Genomic DNA, 21,270 nt, shown 5'->3' with positions numbered 1-21,270 from the left:
GGTTGCAGTGTGGATCCCCTGTCTTAACAACACCATCTGGTCGATGTTTCTTGATGGACTGCATGTATGGTGAACTAAATAGATCAAGCAGCCAATGCCCATTTTAAACAAGCAGACATAGATTCTTCCATTCATTACATGGAGCTCCAGCCCTGCTTTTCTTTAAGAAACCCCACAAATTATTGGGAGGCAATTAATACTCCAAGAGCATAATTTGTCCCCTCCTTCCCAGAATGATTTTTTCACTGAAAGATTTCCTGCCCCACTTTTACAACTTCAGTTACTATTTCCAAAACCACCTTACAACAAAGCTTTTCTAAACCACCTCACTTACTGTGATCAACAATAAAGGCTCTACTGAGGAGGAAGAGGAGAAAAATATGTCTTGTGTAAGAGTGAATCAATAGGCAGAGTCAATTTAACTATTCAACTCAATAGTCTGATTCCAAGTAGGTCAAGGTGCTTCAGTAACTTGAGAGGATATCAAATGAAAGCCCACAACATCACAGATAAACAACCAAACCTAAGGGGAACTGTCCATCTGGAAGATTGCCATAGGCCCACACACACTATTTGGAGGGACTGTAAATAGATACAGGTTGAGTCTCCCTTATCCCAAATTCCAAAATACTCCAAAAACCAAAATATTTTTCATGGAAGGCTGACATAGTGATGCCTTTGTTTTAGGATTGTTCTATGTACACAAACTTTGTTTCATGCATAAAATGAGTAATACTGTATCAAATCAGTCTATGTGTATAAAGTGTATATGAAACAAATGAATTTGGCGTTTAGACTTGGGTCTATCTCCAAGGTATCTCATTATGTACATATAGACAAATACAGATATTCAAAAGCCAAAGCACTTCTGGTCCCAGTCACTTTGGACTAGAGAGTCTCAACCTGTAAAGGTTTAGTTATCAATACTCCAGATGTCTAGGGGGATCCTTATGTATCTTTTCTCCTCAGCTGTTCTTCCTCACTGGAAAAAAAACCATTTCATTTCTGATGCTCTTCCTCCAGCAAGATGCATATCATTCACACAAATTGTGTACGTGTGTAGTATACTAGAGATATTTTACGAGGAAAAAGGAGGAGATCATTAACCATGGAGAAGCCATTATTACAGATTCTGAAAACACAATGAAAAGACATATAGCAATATAAATCCTGTCCAGTACACAACACATTTAATCAACAAACCACATAATTAATTTGCTCATTTAATAACCTTCCTCACAGCAACCAAATACTTGGGAAAAGGTACTCAAAAGCTTACAACATGATTTGTTCCTCGCAAAGGACCTGCTAGGACAGACACAGTCTCAAATCTATAGGACAGAAGAGATTGCATGAGAGAATGAGTGCATTGAACATCAGTCCTTCTAGGACTCACATAGATTTTGGGATTCTGAAGTTTGAGGCAATGGTATGGAAGTTGCCTGTGCACAGGAGTAAGTATCTTCATAAAAGGCTATGGTTCTCTTTACATTTATAAACCTCAGAACACCAGAGCCATAGGTTAGAAGAGATTTCCCCATCCTGGTATCCTTCAGATGTGTTAGATCACCTCAGCTAGAAAAGCTAAAAGCCAAGTTGGCTGAAGGTGATAGGAGTCATCATTTTGTCACATCTGGAGGGTGCTGGAACTGGGGAAGGCTGGTTGGGAACATGGGTCACTTCAGTGATTGAGGGGGATAATTATGCCCACATTGCCATAACTTTCCAGGCAACGTTAGTGGATGCATCTCTTGTTCAGGGTTTCCTCTTACAGCACTGAATCCAACCTTTCTATCCCATCCTGCTCCCAGCATCACTCTGCTAGTACTGAAGCAGTACTCTGCCAGTACTTGAGGGAGAGGAAGATACCCCAGAAATTTCCCCAACAACCGTTAAGCTACAAGAGTTGATAATTTGGGGAGGGGGGATGGACTGAATCAGCTACCTAGAATTTAAGAACCACTGGATTAGGAATTTGTCAAACTATTCAGGTCTAAGACCGATTTGGACAGAGACCTGAAGCAACAGTTAGGGACTCTGAAGACAGCAGTATCTGTTAGAAGCCTAGCAGTAAATGCAGGATACAATTATAGTTGTGGGTGGATGGGTGAGGGGAACAGTTGTTGCTTCATACTAAAGAACCTGTGCCTGATTCTAAAGGTGGTGGTGGCGGCAATGCACACTGCAACTTTTTTGATGGTATATAAGTATGGAAATACCACCACCCCTACATACATGTACATGATTGTTGAAACATTTTGTAAAAATCAGCATAATATCAGGAAATTGAAATAGAGTGAAGGCAGATCAGGAAACAGTTGAATAGGCTAAGCTTGAAGAAAAGAGCCCAGTACTACTCTGACCCCACACAAGTTAAAGAATGTGTTTCTTTAGCTTTAAAGCCATCAAACACACTGTGTAAACAGGAGTACACTTCTGTATCACTATATAGTATATGGAGTCAATACACACACAGGGAGCTGTCTCAATAGTGACTTTTTAACAAGGAGATTAAGGTCAGCAGGAAGAAACTTTGTAACCTACTTTGTTTCCAAATAGTAACTTTGACTAATTTACAAGAGATCAGCTGAAACAACTGTGTCCTCACCAATAAAGGTTTGGATCTAAACATGCAGCAAAATAAGGTGGGAATATGGTGTACAACTTTAGACTGCCAGTTCTCTCATACATATATTGAGTACTTTTTTTTATTACACAAAGAGAAACTAGAGCAGCTTAAGAACTTGTGTTTCTTCCCCCCGCCCAGCTCACAAAACAACCTTCAATAGACTGAAGCAATGTAAAAACCACCATCACCTTAGAACCCCACTCCTTTATGCTGCAGCACATGCAGAACAGAGTGAAGTAACACCAAAACCTGATCTAGGACTCGAGAAAATTCTTCCTGCCCTGCTTAGTTTGGAACTTCTGAGTGAGTAGAGAAGGGAGAGAAGAAGATGGTGCAATACAGAAGGGTCGTCTCATCTGGACAGGTGCTGATCAGCTTTGCCAGATTCCTTTGTTTAAATCCATCAAGCCACTACAACCCCTGGAAAGGCTTATCCCTGGTAGCAAACAGGATGGCAAGGCAGGCCTGCTAATGTAAAAGAGTGTGAAGCTAGAAGTAGGGTGATCAGATAATTAAAATGCTTTGCTGTAACAAAATTCAGCTGTAGTTCTCCATCACATCCCAATTCATTAGGCAGCTCTGGGAGAACTCTACCTTTCTTTCCATTGAAAATTATCAAGAACAGAAACTAGATCTAGGATTCCTGGGGAAATCTGCTGTTGAAGCTGAACAGCAGTGGTCTTTTTTGAGGCCTCTCAGCTACAAAGGGCCAGGGAAAACATCTTCCAACTTCATTCATTGGGGGAAAATAATCCAGCACTAACTCTGCCATAAGGAAAAGCTGAGGGAAACTTGCCAAGGGCAGAGCAAGGAGGATTCATGGTTGCCTGTGAAGTTACAGATAGAGCTGCAAAATCTATCCATGTCACTGCTAGTTAGTGCAAAGTGCCAGGAAAGCAGCTGCAGAGAAATCAACCAATTTGCACTATTAAAAGAATCCTACAAAGCTTTCAGCTGTCACTTAAGCAGTACATACTCTTTCAGAGATTCGGGCAAAGGCAGTTCCTTCACTGCATCTGGCAGGAACTGCACCCCCATGCTGTGGCGCACTGCATAGCGTGACAGCGTCTTTAATGTGCCTGGTGCAGAGCATAGTGTGGTCAGCTTTTCACACAGCTGCTGATCCCTCAGGACTTCACGGGGCATGGCCCCATTCTTCCGCAATTCAAAGTGTCCAACAGCTTGGTGGAGGAGGTCAAAGCAGGAGTCTTCCCTCTCAGTGCCAAGTCCTCTGACCAGGAGGGCAACCAGCCTCGAGATTGGTGTCTGCCCTTTCAGGTTGACCACTCGGACCTCAGCCCCATATTCCAGAAGGATGCTCACACTCTCTAGGTTCCCCTTCATCGCCGCCCAGCTCAGAGGGGTGTCGTTGTTGTAATCCAGAGCATTGACAAAGGCACCACTTTCTAAGAGTGTTCGGACACATTCAGCATTGTTCTTAAAGGCAGCCCAGTGCAGAGGTGTGTCCTTGTTGCCATCCAGGGCATTTGGATTTGCTCCATATTCTAAGAGGATCTCCACACAGGTCTCATCTTTCTCTGCAGCGTAGTGGAGGGCTGTTCGGTTGTACCCATCAAGGGCATTGACCTACAAAAGTAGAGAATGGGTGTTTAAGGATTTAAGGCAGTGTGGGTAACTGCAGAATAGGTAGGGGCAAACTTTCACCCAATCATATCCAACTGCACCACCAGTTGGAACATTGTGCCACTTAAACTTTTGATTTCAACTGATTTTTTTGGGGGTGGGGACCCTTTAAACAAAAAGCTTGCTTCTGGGATTATGTGGGAACCTTGGGAGGGTTACTTGGTGAAAAGTCTAGTGGGGAAAACAATTAAATGTTGGGGGATTCTGGATTTTGGGAGCCACATGCAGCCTGGCAGACACACTTTACCCACTCCTGGTTTAAGGGGTTCAGTTGGGAGAAGGAGGCCAAAGTGCATTGCTGGTGGAATCATTGTCTTAGTTCCACCAAGAATCAGACCAAAACATTTGTTCTATGATCCTCATTCTTCCAAAACAGATGGTGAATACTGAAAGGTTTTGCTGGAAGCGGATACTGAAAGTCCAGCCTTCCTTGCGTATCCTCCCAGTGCTGGTGCTGCTAAAAAAATTCCAGCTGGACAAGGAGGAAAAGAGGGGCATAAAAAGACTTTGTAAATTGTTAAAATAGAACATTCTCATCACATCATCAAAGTATGTGCCACACTTTGATTGATTATTATTTCCAGTCTGCCCAGATAAGGGTGCATCTGATAAAACAGCAACAGCAGGTTCATAGGCTATCCAAGGTATTTCAAACTTACTGTGCTGTATTTCGAAGATGTCAGTAAAGCTCAAAAGGATAATGAGGAACAGGTACATGTTTTACAAGAGAAGGAAAAACTATAAAAAGTTTGTCATGCCTCTGCCACAGAGCTAACATAATGCTATAAGACTTAGCCCTCCATCTTAGTTCTGATCTCCCCTGTACTAGAACGACTTTTAGCAAGTTACTTTTCTTCAGCCTAGCTGCAATATGAGGGTGAAAACATTAAAAAGTCTACTACAATTGCATATACCACCCTGGAGCAGGTTCTTGAAATGGATTCTTACACTGTATTCATGTTCTTACCTCAGCTCCTTTTTCCAACAACAGCTCAATGCAGTCAGCATCAGCAACCATGCAAGCGCAGTGTAATGGTTTCAGGGTACCATGCATACAGTTAACATCCGCACCCTAGTAGAACACAAAAGTAGGAAAATTGAGGGACATTTAGCAGTTATATGTATAATTGACCACTGTCACAGTCAAATCTTGACAATATACTCTTCCCACTGAAATGTATGAGATACCAAATCAAGACACTTTCTATAGATTTAGGATAAGCTCAGGGGCACAAAATTCAATGAAAACGTCTACTTCATACCAGCCGCATCATACATATCGTTATTTATTTATTGAAAAAAAAGACACACAAACACACACACACAAGCAAAACTGAGGAGCATCCAACAGCATCCAAAAAGAAAAAGGAGACTCATGTCTCAGTATGCTAAAAAGAAGGGCTTTATAAAGCCCAGGCTATCTTCAGACTACTTAGATTTAGGGAGACAGTATAGTAACCGAGTTCAGAAATTACTCTTATATTTTTTAAAACCTGAGACAAAATGAAAAAAATTCCATAGCCATTTTGGCCAATAGGCTCACGATTTAAAGGCTTCTGGCAAACCAGATGTTGTTGCTTGTTGTTGTTGTGTGCCCTCAAATCATTTCCAACTTACAGTAACCCTAGAACCTATCATGAGGTTTTCTTGGCAAGATTTATTCAGAGGAGGTTTGCCATTGCTGAGGCTGAGAGCATGTGACTTGCTCAAGGTCACACAGGATCTTTCCACACGGGGACCTATGTGCGTCCATCCTAAAAATGGTTAAAGTGGTGCCATCCCAGGAAAACAAGCCCATTTGCTAATGGTTATCACACGCAAGAGCACAACAATGGGTTAAGCCCAAGGGCAGGGATCCGTCTAACTAAAAAGACTGCATGTACAGCGCTGTGTAAATTTACAGCACTTCATAAATAAAGGTTAATAATAATAATAATAATAAAGGCACATTACTTAAGGTTCGAATTTGGCTATCAAAAGAAGACAAACAAATCATACAATCATATCCCCATTACCTTTTCTGAGCATGCTCAAAGCTGTCATTTCCACAGGTGATCCCCCCCCCCACATGCCCCAGGGAGGGGGCTCCTCTGTGTCAGAGGGAGGCAGGATGAGGCTCCCCTTTGCAAACTCCATAAAACCAACACAGACATAGACACAGACACACAAGAGAAAGAGAGAGAGGAGGGGGCTGGGAAGCCTGCCTGATTCCACTGACACTCCCAGATGCCCTCCTTTTCCAAGGTATGTCCTCCACTTTTCCCTCCTGTCCAGGAGGACTTACAAAACGTCCTCCCTCTGCCTTCTCCCAGCAGCTGTGGCCTTAATTAGAGGAGGAAAGCAGCCAGGGAGCCTAAAGAGGGAAGTGTGTATGTGTATTACTTTAAGGGAAGAGAGCATTCTCCCTCTTTGGAACAGCAAGGCACCTTCTGGAGGCTTGCTTTCCACATGGCTGGCATGACGCGAAGGGAGTGAATTCACAAGCAAAATGGACATGTAAATACGGTAGTTTTGTGAATTTGCTCATTTCTTGATTCCCCTCACATTCTCCCTGGATTCTGCCAGACTGCATGCAGCGTCATGTGATAAGCAGCTGCGAAGTTGTCTCTAAAGCCCTGAATGACCCTGCATTGGCCCCACTTTAACCTTCCAATTTTCCTTGTGTGATGAAGTCCCCAGTGGGTTTCATGGCTGAGTAAGGAATCAAACCTAGCTTCCACAGTCGCAGTCCAACACTCAATCCACCACACGATGCTGGCAAACCAGATAGCTAGAAATGAATATAGCAAGGCAGCTGGCAGCATCAATCAAGCCTAACATGGAACCTCCATCTGAGTAATGGGAAGCTGAAGTAATCTTAGCATTGCCCTTTGAAGCTAAGTGTTAAATTTCCTTTGAAGATGAGAAATGTCACATTTAAATAGGCTTCAGGAACAGTGGTTAAGAAATCCTGGATGGTTTGCTCTGCTAATGGACTGAACCAGTTTCCTTTGTCTTTCTTTTTTATACATGTACAGCCAAAATTCACACAACTACCTCTTCCTTCCAAAAATACTAATAGTGATGAAGTGAGGTTTTCTGGTCACAGAACGTTGCTTCAAAACTCTGCCAGTATATTTTAAAATTGTTATTAGTTTATTATTAGTTATTAGCCAGCCCTCTGTACTGATGGATCCTTTATCTATGGATACAAGCATTCGCGGCATGAAAATATTTTTAAAAAACATTCCAAAGAGCAAACCTTGATTTTGCCATTTTATATAAGAGATGCCATTTTAGAACATCATTGTATTTAATGGGACTTGAGCATCCACAGATGCTGGTATCCATGGAGGGTTCTAGAACCAAACAGCAGCAGATACCAAGGGCCCGCTGTAACAAGCTTTCAAAACAAAGCTGAAACGCCTCTACAGTCTTATCACATACCCTCCTGATAAGGTCTTCAACATTGTCGTGTGGGAAGGATCGGATGGCTGCTATAGTCCGGATCAAACGCTCTGACAAAGAATATTTACTCTGAATGCTCTGCATAATATACCACATACTGGAACTCAGTTTCCTTGGCTTGCTTCACATGCTCCACGTCATCTGGGGGAAAGAAATCAGACATATAATGTAAGGCTTTAAAATTACAGTTGCTCTTCCAGAAATGTTTGGCCAAGCCACACATAATTATGTACCAGTTTTAAATAAAAAGACTTGGCAACTTATTAAATTACACAAACAGAAGAAATGGCTAGAAACAATTCAACACAGTAAAATAAAATAAAGAGCTGGCTGACTCTTTCATGTCCATCACTTGGTTACTGCATCATCAAGTAGCAACTTCAAAAACCCAAAGGAAAGGAACTTTCGTATCATTCCCAAACCCAAATGGAATATGTTCACATATTCAGTTTAGCTTTCAGGTGATCACCTCCAAGCCTTCTGTGAAATCACATTAAAATCAACAAAGTTCAGAAAGAAGTGCTAGAAAATATCAGTTATCTGAATATGTTCTGTGGTTGCTTGTATGGACCATCAGTCCATGCTGCCCAGTACGGTCTACTCTATTTTGGGATGGGAGCCCTCTGAAACAGCTTTGAAATGATAAAAATTGTAGGTAGAGAACATTTTTTCAGCTGAATTTTTGGAGGATCAAGTGGTTAGCTTGGGGGGATCTAAGTGGAGTTCTGAACATGTGTTCAGAGCTCCTTCCTCTGCAATCTTCCACAATTCTTACCCCTAACATAAACAAAAGGCATGCTAGAATATAAATTGGGCAGGAGATGAACATCAGTGCATGCCAGGGACAAGATGGTTACACCAAGATATGTTGTGCCACCCAAAGATGTTTGACCATTACACCTATTTTTTTTTCAATTGCAAGATGACTTTAGAGTAGTCACCTAGAATCATAGAATTGGAAGAGACCTCAAAGGCCATCCAACCCAACCCCCTGCCATGCAGGAATTCACAATCAAAGCACTCCCGAGAGATGGTCATCCACCCTCTGTTTAAACACCTCCAAAGGAGAAGATCCCACCATTCTCCAAGGGAATGTGTTCAACAGTTGAACAGTCCTTAATGTCAAGAAGTTCTTCCTAACCTTGAGGTGGAATCTCTTTTGCTATAGCTTGCATCCATTGTTCCGGGTGCTGTTCCCTGGATCAGCAGAAAACAAGCTTGCTCCCTCTTCAATATGACACCTCTTCAAATATTTAAACAGGGATATCATATCACCTGTTAACCTTCTCTTCTCCAGGCTAAACATCCCCAGCTCCCTAAGTCTTTCCACATAAGGCATGGTTTCCAGGACCTTCACCATTTTGGTCGCCCTCCTTTGGACATGCTCCAGCTTCTCCACATCCTTTTTGAACTGTGGTGCCCAGAACTGGATGCAATATTCCTAGTGAGGCCTGACCAAAGCAGAAGAGAGTAGCACTATTACTTCCCTTGATCTTGACACTATGCTTCTGTAAATGCAGCCTAGAATCATATTGGCCCTTTTAGCTGCCACATCACACTGTTGCACTATCATCTTGTGCTCTACTAGGACACCTAGATCCCTTTCATGTGTACTGTTGTCAAGCCTGAAGGCAACAGATCCCATCTAATCCTGGAAGCAGCATCAGCCCTGGAAAGTACTTGAATGGGAGACTGTCAACAAATACAAGGTGCTGTAGGCTATATTTCAGAAGGAGCAGCTAGCAAAGGCGGCTTTAAGTTTTCCTGGCCCAAGAAAACCATGGAATCACAATAAATCAACAAGAAGCCTGAAGGCACATACACACATAAACATGTACAACATGGTTATTGCTAGTCACTGAACAAAGGTAACCTTTTACGACACTGTAATGGGTCTGTGCCAAAGATCTTTAGATCTCTTGTCCTTCAGACCTAACATTCAATCTGTTCTGAGGAACTTGAAAGCATGCTCCTATCACCTGTATAGTATTTCAGTAGCAGGGTTTCATTCTAGTGTGCAGGATGAACATGGCATAGTGGTCTGGGACTATGACTCTGGAGACCAGGGTTCAAATCCCTGCTCAGCCATGGAAACCCACTGAGTGACCATGGGCAAGTCACACTTCCCTCAGAGGAAGGCAAAAACACTCTCCTTTAAACAAATTCTGCCACTGAAACTCACGATGGGTCCGTATTAGAGCCATTGTAAGTCAACAATGACTTCAGGGCACAAAACAAAAAGGATTTTTAGTATGTATCTCATGTCAGATTTCAGCATGTACCATAACATATATATATACACACACACACACACGTATACACATCACAGGTGTGTGTGTGTGTGTGTGTGCATACAGCCATGAGTTATTTCTTACCCACCTCTCCCCACGGATCGAGGGAGGACACAACAACAATTAAGAAACGAACAACATCAGTTAAAACATACGTGTTTTGCTCACCTCCCCCAATAAACAGCTGCTCTGTGTACATGTGGATTATTTAATTACCCACTTTTGAAAAATGGTTTATTTTCATTTTTAATTAATATTTTTAATTTTTATGTTTATTTTTAATTAATTTAATTAATTTAATTGTTTATTTCTATTTTAAAAATATTAATTAACTTTAATGTTATTTTATTTCTAATTAATTTGTAATTAACATTACTGTTTTATTTCTATTTTTTAAAAATTTTTAATTAATTGTATTGCTTTATTTCTGATTAATTTTAATTAATTTTATTGTTTTATATCTAATTAATTTTTTAAATTTTTAAATTAATTTTAATTGTCTTGTTTCTAATTAACCCTTCAATTAATTAACTTTGAACTAATTAATTTAATTAATTTAAGCACCCTTTCCCCTGGACCCTCTCCTACATGATAAGGAAATGTGGGTGCAGCAAATGGAGGGAGCCGGGAAGGTAATGCTGTGCTCGACAGGAAGGCGCTAGGAACGAATCGGCTGAAGCAGAAGCACAGGCAGCAGCAGGAGAAAAAGGCATCCCCACCTGAACCAGCGAGACCCAAATGGCGCCTTTTCCCCTTCATGCGAGGAAGCAGCAGCACCCACCGACCATGGACCCACTGCCACGGCCGCCAGCGCTAAGCGGAAGTAGAACCTCCCGCCAACCGGAAGTAGATGCCCCCCACCACGAATGGCTAGAGCGGCCCCTTATGGAAATTCCTCAGTCACCTACATGGGAGGGGATTCTGGCCCCGCCTCCTTCGCGTCACCAAGCCCCGCCCCTTTCACCAATCTCTTCCAATCGGAGTACGCGGGATAAGGCCCGGCCCCCCCCCGCTCTCTGCCGCCCCTTGATAGGCTGCAGCAGCACCGCAGCAATAATCCAGGCTGACGCCATTTTAACTGCCCTGGAATTGTGGGAATTGTAGTTTTGTGAGACGTTTAGCCAACTCTGTCAGAGAGCTCTGGCAACACAACAAACTACAACTCCCAGGATTTCCTAGCATTATTGTTTTAAATGGATGATTTTAATTGTTTTTAAAGTGCTGTGTTAATATATATATATATATATATATATATATATATAATTTTAATTAATTTTAATTATTTTATTTCTAATTGAGTTTAATTAATTTTAATTGTTTTATTTCTAATTAAGTTTAATTAATTTTAATTTATTTCTAATTAAGTTTAATTAATTTTATTGTTTTATTTCTAATTCTTTTTTAAAAAAAATTAATCAATTTTAATCAATTTTATTGTTTCATTTCTGATTAATTTTTTAATCATTTTAATTAGTTTTAAATTGTTTAAATGTATACAGATCCCAACGTGGGAGAAAGGCGGGATAAAAATAAAATATGAAATAAAATAAGCTAGGGTGACAGTGGCGGCTCTGGGTCCACAACAAACTCCAGCTCCCAGAATTCCATAGCCTTGAACCAAGACTCTTAAAGCGGTGCCAAACCGCCTTATTCCTCCAGTGTGGATGCAGCCAAAGCGGTGCCAAACCACTGCATCCACACTGCAGAAATAATCCAGTTTGACACCACTTTAACTGCCACGGCTCAGTGCTATGGAATTCTGGGAACTGTAGTTTTGTAGAGCCATTTAGCCTTCTTTGTCGGAGACCTCTGGTTCCACAACAAACTACAGTTCCCAAAATTATACAGTACTGAGCCATGATCGTTAAAGTGGTGTCAACCTGGATTATTTCTAGCTGAGGGGCACTTGATTCTTTTATTTGTAATGCCATTTATGTCTCTTGAGCTGGTGCTTTATCATCTTCCTCTCTCTTGACATGGCAGCCAAGCTTAGGGTTGCCAAAGTGAAAACTGGAGAGGCCTCCTGTACATTTAATGGTTGTGCCAAAAATAATAAATAAAATAAAATAAAATTAGTAATTTCAAATAAAACTTCTTAAAAATGCTGCATCGTTGGCACATTTCTCCTCACAAAATCAACTTGGTATATACAAAACACGATGCGGCATGTTGGAAATGTAACAAAAAAGATGCACACTTTTTCCATCTGTGGTGGGCGTGCAGGGAAACAGAAAGATATTGGGGGGAAATCCACCAAGCAATGTGTGAGATTCTGAACCAAAATACCCCCCTTGACCCACTCCTCTTCTTGTTAAACATGACCTCGGATCTAAATATAGTAACAGAGAGAAAATTTAAACGTATTATTTTATATAAGGCCACGGCAGCAAGGATTATCTTTGCTAAGACATGGAAGAATCCAGCAATACCCAATTTAGGAGACTGGCTCTCAAATCTTTATGATGCTATGGAGATGGACATATTGACAGCTTTGATGAAAGGAAAAACAAAAGAAAAAACCAAAGAGGATTGGCTATGTGTGATAAAACATAGAGAAAACAAGAAAACAAAATAAGAATGAGAAATGGAGATAGGGGGAATTATACTTCTTCTCTGCTCTTCCTGACCCTCTCTTCTCCTCTATATATAAGAATATAACTTTAATAGACTAAGATGGTGTACTGTTATACTGACTACAATTACGCAACAATGTATATATTGTCTCGGCTTAAACTCTTAATAAAATGTGTATAAAGTAACACAATAGTTTTTAGGCTAATAGGAAGTATATTTGCATAAAAACTTCACTAAATGATATGGGAAATGATTTACAATTACCCTGGAAGGTTAGAGATCTTATCTCAAAAGTAGTGAGAAATATTTAGTAAATATAATACAAAAGGCATTATATGTTACTGCTACTACGAAATAGTAGCTATGTATATTTATATGTTGGTATGTTTAAATGCTGTTATTTGTTTATGGATGTTTTTTGTATGTTTAATTTAAAAAAATTAAAAAATTAGTAATGTCATCAGTTGTTGCTTGTGACCTGTTTGCCTGACAAGCAACTCCTGCTGAAATCCTCAGTGGAGCTCTGCTGCCACAACAGACTCCCATTCCCAGAATTCCATAGCATTGATCCATGGCAGCCCAAATGATCTCAAACTGGATTATTCTAGCAGTGCAGATGCAGCCTCTGTCGATTTCCTCATTGCCTAGCATGAATGTCTGGATTTCTTCTGTGGGATTGTTGGCTTTCCTTTATGTTCAGCATTGAATCCTGCCTTTGCACTTTCCTCTCTGACCTTCCCTGTTGCATCTCTCTCTCTCTCTGCAGCAGCTCTTGACTTCCAGGAAAGGGTGCTAAAGATAGCCGCCTGATGATGAACCATAGAGTGCCCAGTTCCTCTGCCTTCCTAGCCATCACCAGGAAATACAGCAGCAGCAGCAGCAAGAGGAGGAATAGGGGATTAAATGAAACTGGGACCTTCCTGTTCCCAGCAACAGCAATACCCCCCCCCCCAGCTGTTGAGCCCAGAGTGGCGCTTTAGTGCAATAATAATCATACTACTACTACTACTACTAACAACAACCCCTGAGTCCTGAGCCTTTCACCTCTGCCTGGGAAGATCCCTTGCTGCCTCTCTCCCTCCCTCCTAAAGGCAAGTGAGTTTTCATTGAGGGATCTGCGGGGGTGGGAATAAGGAAGGGGAGAAAGCATGGCCTCCAGCAAGTCATTTGGAGGGATGTGAGTTGCAGGACACTGAAAGAGATCTGGGTTGCAAGGCACAGAGAGGGATCTGGGTTGCAAGACATTTGGGGGGAGGGGGGATCTGGACTAGAAGATATAGATCTAGGTTAATGTAAGACATTGAGAGAGATCTGGACTGCAGGACACTGAAGGATCTGCATTGCAAGACATTTGGGGAGATCTGAATTAGAAAACATAGATCTGGGTTGTAAGACATTGAAAGGGATTTGGCTTGCAAAAACGTCTGGGAGGATCTGGATTGGAAGATACAGACCTGGGTTGTAAGACATTTGGGGGGGGGATCTGGATTGGAAGATATAGAGCTGGGTTGCAAAACATTTGGGGGGATCTGGATTGCAAGACATTAAAAGGGATCTGGACCGTAAGACAATGAGAGGCAACTGGATTGCAAGATATAGATCTGGCTTGTAAGCCGTTGAGAAGGATCTGGGTTGCAAGACACTAGGATCTGGATTGTGAGACATTGAGGGAACTGGGCTGTAAGACACTGAAAGGGATCTGGGCTGCAAACTATTGAGAGGGATCTGGGTTGCAAGGCATTGAGAAAGATCTGGATTGCAATACCTTGAGATGGAAGAGGCAGGAGGGGAAAGAGGAGCAGAGTCTTCCAGATCCTCTTCTCTTTTGACAGGGCTTTGCCTCCCTTCCTCCTTGGAAAACCCTGCATGGATCAGACCTTCCTCCTCCCCCCCCCCCCTTGCAGGCAAGGGCTCTTCTCTAGTTTCTCTGATCTCGGTGCAAAAAAACACCCCTTGTTTTCTTTCTGGGGATGCAGAATGGTGGGGCATGGCAAGCTTTTGGAGAGCTGTTCTTCTGCTTGCTGCTGCTGCCTTGCTGTCTGCCCCAAATGACATTGCTGGGTCCCAAGATGGCCACCCCGAATGACAGAGAAGGCTGGCATGGGAAAGCTCCTGCCCAGCTGCCCTGCAGGGCATCGGGGGAGACTACAGGGGGAATCCCTTCTCCTCCAAGACAGCTGTGTAGCCATACGGTTTTCAGGCTAAAAAGGGCTGTTTTTTTTTAAAAAAAAGTTCTAAAATAAAACTGCCTGGCTTTTAGAATGAAGTTGGCTGGTGGGCTCCTTAAAGACTTAACAGATCTACCTGGGCAGGGCTGCTGGAAAAGAATCCCCATTGAAGTCAAAGGGCTTGGCCCCCAGGGTGAACCTGCACAGCATATGCCTTACTATTGCTGCATCCCCAACTGTAGAAATAATCCAGTTTAATACTACTTTAACTGCCATGGCTCAGGGCTATGGGATTCTGGGAATTGTAATTTATGGTGGTGTCAGAGGAGGCTAAATGTCTCACAAAACTAGTTTCCAGAATTCCATAACATTGAGTTGTATGTGTGGACAGTCCCTATGTGTATTGATCTGGGGCTCTTTTGTTTTGTTCTTCTACATGTAGTTGTGTGTGTACACAGTGTGTATGCGCATACACACACACACACACAAAGGGTTTATAACTGTGAAGCCTTAGGAATCAGTTTTTCTAAAGTTGATATTATTGTCATCCTGAAGAAAAGCCTATAGGGCTGCATTCACGCTGCAAAAATAATCCAGTTTGATACCACTTTCACTGCCATGACAAGGCCCTGGTGCCCCAAGAAACTACCATTCCCAGAATTACATAGCACTGAGCCATGGCAGTGAAAGTGATGCCAAACCAGATTATTTCTCCAGTGCAGATGCAACCCATGTGTCATCATTCACTCCCCACAGACAGCTGATGACAATCCCACTTTTGAAGGACTGTTCACAGCAGTAATTTGGCCATGGCTTTTCTGGGAAATGAGCCAGCATGGCAGAGTGGTTTGAGTGTTGGATATTCCCTGCTCAGCCATGGAAACCCACTGGGTGACCTTGCGTGAATCACACTTTCAGCCCCAGATTAAGGCACACAACAGCAACATCTTGGAAACACTGCCCACTAGACTCAGTGGAGTTTACTTGTGCACTAAGATGAACATTTGTACATTAGCTGTATCCCTTCAAGACATGTCTGACTCATGGCAACCTTACCATGGGGTTTTCTTGGCAGAATTTGTTCAGAGGGTGTTTGCCATTGCCTCCCTCTGAGCCTGAGAGAGTGTGATTTGCCCAGTGTCACCCAGTGGGTTTCCATGGCCAAGCGGAAATCTGAACCCTGGTCTCCCAATGTCCAACCCCTACAACCTGTTGTGTCTTCAGTCTGATTGATCTACTAAATGTCCATATATGAATAAGGCAATCATTTCAGAAGGAGGAAAAGAAAGACTATTTTAAAATGAATTATGTATGTAGGGAGGGTTCCGTCAGTTCAGGGACAGGACAGTTGCTTTGTGACCAAAATGCTCCAACATTACCAATGGAAAGAGAATTGGGTAGCAGGTGATGGGAAAGAGACAACTAGACTGAGCTAACATGCAACAGCTTCCTTAAGTGTATTTTATTATATTTATTATCATTCTTTGCTACTTGTCAGGATATTCATCTCCACTCCTGCTGTTTACACGTAACATCAGAATGATAAATTAACTCTAAACAATACTATCTTGTGTAAACTGCACCAGGATCCTTCCCACAGGGCAGAGTTTGGTAGATGAACCAGAGTCCTGCTGGAACAGAAGTTGGTGCCTCTTCATCTTGGTCCCTGCTTCATTTCTCTTCCCTTCAGCCCTCCTGTGATCCTTCCCACAGGGCATATTCAGGTGTAATTGTGTTGGCCATGCAGCAAAATACAACAACATCCAAAATTCACAAAGCAGCAATACTTTTATTGGACCAACTTGATAAGAGGGAAGCAGATGTTTTGTGGCAGGCTCCCTCTTAGATGCAAAACTGGAGTGTGAATGCTTTTTTCTATACAAAGATGTTTGTCACCTACATTTTATATATGCTGCCTAAGGCTGATGAGTGTTGCAGGCTGATAAGAATGGAAAATGCATGCCCTGCTGTAAATCCTATTCCATGAATATGATCTGTGGCCTAAAGCAGTGGGGCAGACCAGTTTAGATGATACATCTTGTTATCCCTCAGGGTTCAGTTGTATAACCTGAGTAAAGTACTTGGTCTGGAGTCTTGAGATATGTGAAGTAATAAGGGCCATTCAGTGTATGCAAAATACTTTCTCCTCTAACCAGGATAATCCCAGCCAGGACTTGTTTTTCTGGAACACAATGCGAGGTCTTCACGCACTGAGAAGGACTTCTAAGTGAGCATTAGACCCAGCACTTGGGAACAGTCTTGCTAATAAATCCAGAAGATTACTAACCTACACTGATATTTGTTAGAAACACTGCTACCAAATAATTCAAGTCATACCCACTGGTTCTGCTACTTCAGCATCTCTTTTGGGATGCGGACAAGAGTCTTTTCCAGCTATACCTGGAAATATCAGAAGCTACATTGGGTAGGCAGTTGAAACTTCAAAAAGTAATTTTTCAGCCACTTCCCAGTTGATTTAGCAAGTTCTGAAGAAAACCACCCAGGCCTAAATCCAACAGTAACACACATATATACATAATGAATTGTCAGCTTAACAGTTGACTGAAAAAATCACCCTCTTCTTTCTTGCTATAGATGTAAGTGGTTCAGTCATGTGAGACTGGCATGCATAGTTATTACTCAGTATTTCAGGGATTCCTGCTTTGCTTTTCAAGCTTTTGGCAGAGGGGCTGACTTGATACTTATAGGATGTTGGATGGCATGTACTTGCACTCCCTAATATGGTTAGGAGGTCATTCAAAAAGGGAACCAGAAATCTATAGGGCTTGCAGAAACCTAAGTGTTTCTTTGGATCCCAGTTTATATGCAAAATCTAAAAAAACAGGGCAAAGCAATTTGTTACTCTCCAGATATTTTGGACTGCAACTCCCAGCAAAGCCAATCACTGCCTGGGTTAGTTAGACATTAAGGGTGTTAGAGTCCAGCACCCTGTGAAGGGCTACCTGTTACTTAGATTGGAAATAATGATAATTCTACACTTCTATAATTCAGAAAAAGGTAGCTTACTTACATTGTGTGATATGAGAGCTATGTGTTATATTTCCATATAGAAGAAATGTGATATGTTCCCAGTCGAGTAGTGAGGTTTAAAACATTAGTAGTCTGAGTGATCATTTTCTATATATTATACCCATGTACGGCATCACTGGGCCATGCAAAGCAATACAAGTGTTCCTTAACATGTGTAGAAGACATTTTAGTCAACACTGAGCAGTATTCACCCATCTGGGCTTCTATGGCAGGGTTTTAAGAGCAGATGATGTGGGTTCCAACTAAACTTAAGCCCTGGTACTTTAGCATGTACAGGTTAACAGCACACAATGAAGGATAATGAATTAGCCACACTAGGTAGTCCTTTTTGTGCTGACATGAATCCCATTAGGAGAGCAAGCATAGCATAGTAATCGCAGAAGTGTGTATTTAACTCTAGGCTTTAGTGGGGTATGTCCATTTTATTCTTTAACCCAGTGTTGCTTTGTTCAAAGGGAATTAACTAGTTCCATAAGTACTTGTAATTTCTCCCTCAAACAGTAACACTCTGGCTTGAAAAAACTCCTTTGAGATGGAGTGTGAAGATCCAGGCATTGTGGTGATTCATGACTCGGATGATGGTGCAACGACAAGGAGAGTCTACATAGGTGAGCAGCTCAGTCCATTACAAAGCCATTGAATCTTTGATTTATCCCACCCTTCCTATGTAAATCCAGAGTATGGTACACAAGCTTTCTCCCTCCCCAGCCCACCACATTTTATCTTCAAAGCAATCTAGTAGGGTAGGCTAACAGATAAATCACTGGCACAAAGCCATCTAATGACTGAGTGGACATTTAAACCTGAGGCTCACAGGTCATATTCTGACACTCCATTTGCCATGCTGGCTTCTCAGGGTATAGTTTGTTCTGTGATCAGCCTTTAAAAGAATGTTTCTTTCACATGATCCCATATATAATAGCATTTAGCTCACCGTGAACAGTGGATTTAGAAGCTAGCTGGGAACTCATACTCTTAGAATGAAGGAACAAGAGTGTTTCTGAGCATATTTTCAACCCAGGATGTTTCTAGACCTTAACTTCCAGCACCCCTCACATAGGCTATGCTGGCTGGGGCTAATGGGAATTGTAACCCAAAAATCTATTGGGCCCTACAATATTTCCCATCTCAATGCCCATGTAAATATCACCTCAGCATTCAAGTGTTTTTATATTAGCTTTCATTAATGGGGGAGTGGGGAGGAAAGTAGTGGTCCTGGAGAGAAAGCTTGTATTTCATTCTGGAGGCTCCCTTTTCAAGAGAACTGCTGCATTCCAAACTGACAGAAAGCGGTATAGGCCAGTCAGAACTAAGCCTGAGGTCCTAAGCTGATCATGGAAATGAAAACATAAACTGAAATATTTACAAAGCTCCATAAACCAATGCTAGCTGGAGAATTAGCTCTTGCATAAAATTAGGTTTGGCTGGATGCAAGATACATTTGTTGATCTTTTACTTGATGAGGATGGAAATCCTTTGGCCTTCCCGATGTTGGACTCTGATTCCTATCACTCCCAGACAGCATGGCTGCTTCTCGGGGATTATGAGAGTTGTAGTCCAACAATATCTGCAGGGCCACAGGTTCCCCACCACAGTGATACTGTTTGTGAGAGTTGGTTTCCACAGGGTTACACACGCCTAGACTCTTAAGATAAAGCCTCCAGCTCCTGGTTTATTGTTCTGTTTGCAGCTGAACGATGTGGCTCTCTTCCCCTGCAGCTGACAAAAGTGAAGTGAGCGAGGGTGAGGAAGATGATCACTTGGAGCCCAAGACCATCCAGCCTGGCATCCAAACCGGACAGCCCACTTGGAAGGCCACTTTACAGCAGGAAGGGCCAACCATGGAACGGCAACGGAGTCTGCTAGCTCCTGGCAGTTATAATGAGGGTGAAGCTTTGATAGCAGCCACTGTGGTTTCCCGCTCCAGTAAACAACGCCCCTTCATCTGTAACGAGTGTGGCAAGAGCTTCAGCCACTGGTCGAAGCTGCTGCGGCATCAGCGCACACATACAGGTGAGCGGCCCAGCACCTGCACCGACTGTGGCAAGAGCTTCTCACAGAACTCACATCTGGTGCAGCACCGGCGCACACATACCGGCGAGAAGCCCTACGTCTGTCGCGACTGCGGCAAGAGCTTCAGCTGGAGCTCCAACCTGATCCAGCACCAGCGCATCCATACAGGGGAGCGCCCATACACCTGTGGGGACTGTGGTCGCAGCTTCACCCAAAGCAAGAATCTGGCCAAGCACCGGCGGACACACACAGGTGCCAGGCCATTCCGTTGCCCAGAGTGCGGGCGGGGCTTTGCGCACACAGCTGGACTGGTCAAACACCAGCGTCTGCGTCACGACACAGACTCTCCCATTGGCCACCCTTGTCCAGAATGCGGTCAGCGCTTCCGTGCTCCTTCAGAAGTAGAGCGTCACCGGATTGCTCACCATGGTGTTGCGCCATCTGAGCCCTTCATCTGTGTGGAATGTGGAGAATGTTTCACCAAGAGCACCACACTGGTCCGCCACAAGCGAGTGCACAAGCCCATCTTTGTGCATTGAGATTTTTAGTTTCTTCAGGGGGTGGGCATTCTCGCCATATCTGGCCAGGTTTGCAGACTGGAGTCTACAGGTTGAGGGGAGGGGCAAGGTATCTCACTGCAACCTGGGCCTTGCTTGGCAAGTCCAAAGGCTCTGGTAGAGCCAGTGTATGAAACCACTGAGCAGTGACCAGGGATGGATGGAGGAAGTTGTCCCAAGGTTGGACTTCAATCACATGTTGCGGGGCAAAGACTGCTTGGAGGCAGGCTTTTGATTGCATCTGGGCAGGACCAAAGTAATTCTCACCTCCCTTTTGAGGACATGTAGGTCCTGCTACTGTACATACCAGAGTGTTCTTTAGTTAGAAGCCATAATAGGCAACTGCAAGGGAGGGATGGGAAAAGAGATCCAGAAGGGAAAAAAAGGCTTCTTCGCACTTTGGTGGATTAATGGACTCTCAATGCAGAAAGTAATGCTCAGAAAAATCAAGTTACCTTAGGGAAGGGGCAAGGACAGTTGGCAAAGAAAGAAAGAATGAAAGGACATGGATAGGGAAGACAGGTTGAAATCAACCTTGTTAAATAAAATATTGTCTACCCCCATCTCAATATACCAGTCTCTTGCTCATTAACCATTTCCTATTTCATAAGTTTTCAACTGAAAGGAGCAGTTCAAAAGACAATAAAAACCTGGCTCATGTGTTACAAATAAAAAATGATCCAAATTCTAAAAAGGTGGTTGTTGTGCACAGCTGAAAAAGCCAATGGTAGACTGTTGTGGCTGATGGGTGGTACAGAAGGAGAGTGAGATTATGGACCATAAACTCGGAGTAAATAGCTAAAAAGAATGAGCGATAATTAAGGTTTTTTTCCTGCAGTATGCAAGACATAACTACACTGCATTAGAATTGTAACTTAATGAAGGATAACTTCACA

At 42.6% G+C, this 21,270-nt stretch overlaps 2 protein-coding genes across 4 annotated transcripts; one reads left to right on the top strand and one right to left on the bottom strand.

Moving 5' to 3' along the window:
• Positions 1 to 1,173: 1,173 nt before the first annotated feature.
• ASB8 (ankyrin repeat and SOCS box containing 8) lies at positions 1,174 to 10,855 on the bottom strand. The gene is made up of 4 exons (XM_089481901.1): positions 10,731 to 10,855; positions 7,700 to 7,861; positions 5,241 to 5,345; positions 1,174 to 4,216 (listed from the first exon to the last, which is right to left on the bottom strand). Exons 2-4 carry the CDS (start codon positions 7,814 to 7,816, stop codon positions 3,587 to 3,589), a joined length of 852 nt encoding a protein of 283 aa, XP_089338027.1. The 5' UTR covers positions 7,817 to 7,861; positions 10,731 to 10,855; the 3' UTR covers positions 1,174 to 3,586.
• A 2,245-nt stretch (positions 10,856 to 13,100) lies between these two features.
• On the top strand, positions 13,101 to 21,019 carry LOC149322712 (uncharacterized). Of its 3 annotated transcripts, XM_089481832.1 has the most exons (3): positions 13,101 to 13,676; positions 18,306 to 18,412; positions 19,524 to 21,018. In XM_089481832.1, the coding sequence occupies exons 2-3, from the start codon at positions 18,337 to 18,339 to the stop codon at positions 20,354 to 20,356; spliced, it is 909 nt and encodes a 302-aa protein (XP_089337958.1). In that variant the 5' UTR covers positions 13,101 to 13,676; positions 18,306 to 18,336; the 3' UTR covers positions 20,357 to 21,018. The 3 variants fall into 3 exon arrangements, with proteins under 3 accessions (XP_089337958.1, XP_089337965.1, XP_089337973.1); XM_089481839.1 differs by lacking the exon at positions 13,101 to 13,676 and having other exon boundaries at positions 18,299 to 18,412; XM_089481847.1 differs by lacking the exon at positions 13,101 to 13,676 and having other exon boundaries at positions 18,352 to 18,412; positions 19,495 to 21,019.
• The last annotated feature ends 251 nt before the right edge of the window (positions 21,020 to 21,270 follow it).

This window comes from Sceloporus occidentalis, unplaced genomic scaffold (genome assembly GCF_023333645.1).
Source record: "Sceloporus occidentalis isolate IW3139 unplaced genomic scaffold, rSceOcc1.0.p SCAF_1, whole genome shotgun sequence".
Classification (NCBI taxonomy): Eukaryota; Metazoa; Chordata; class Lepidosauria; order Squamata; family Phrynosomatidae; genus Sceloporus; species Sceloporus occidentalis.
The sequence above is the reverse complement of the archived record's forward strand: the minus strand, read 5'-3'. Positions and strand labels throughout refer to the sequence as shown.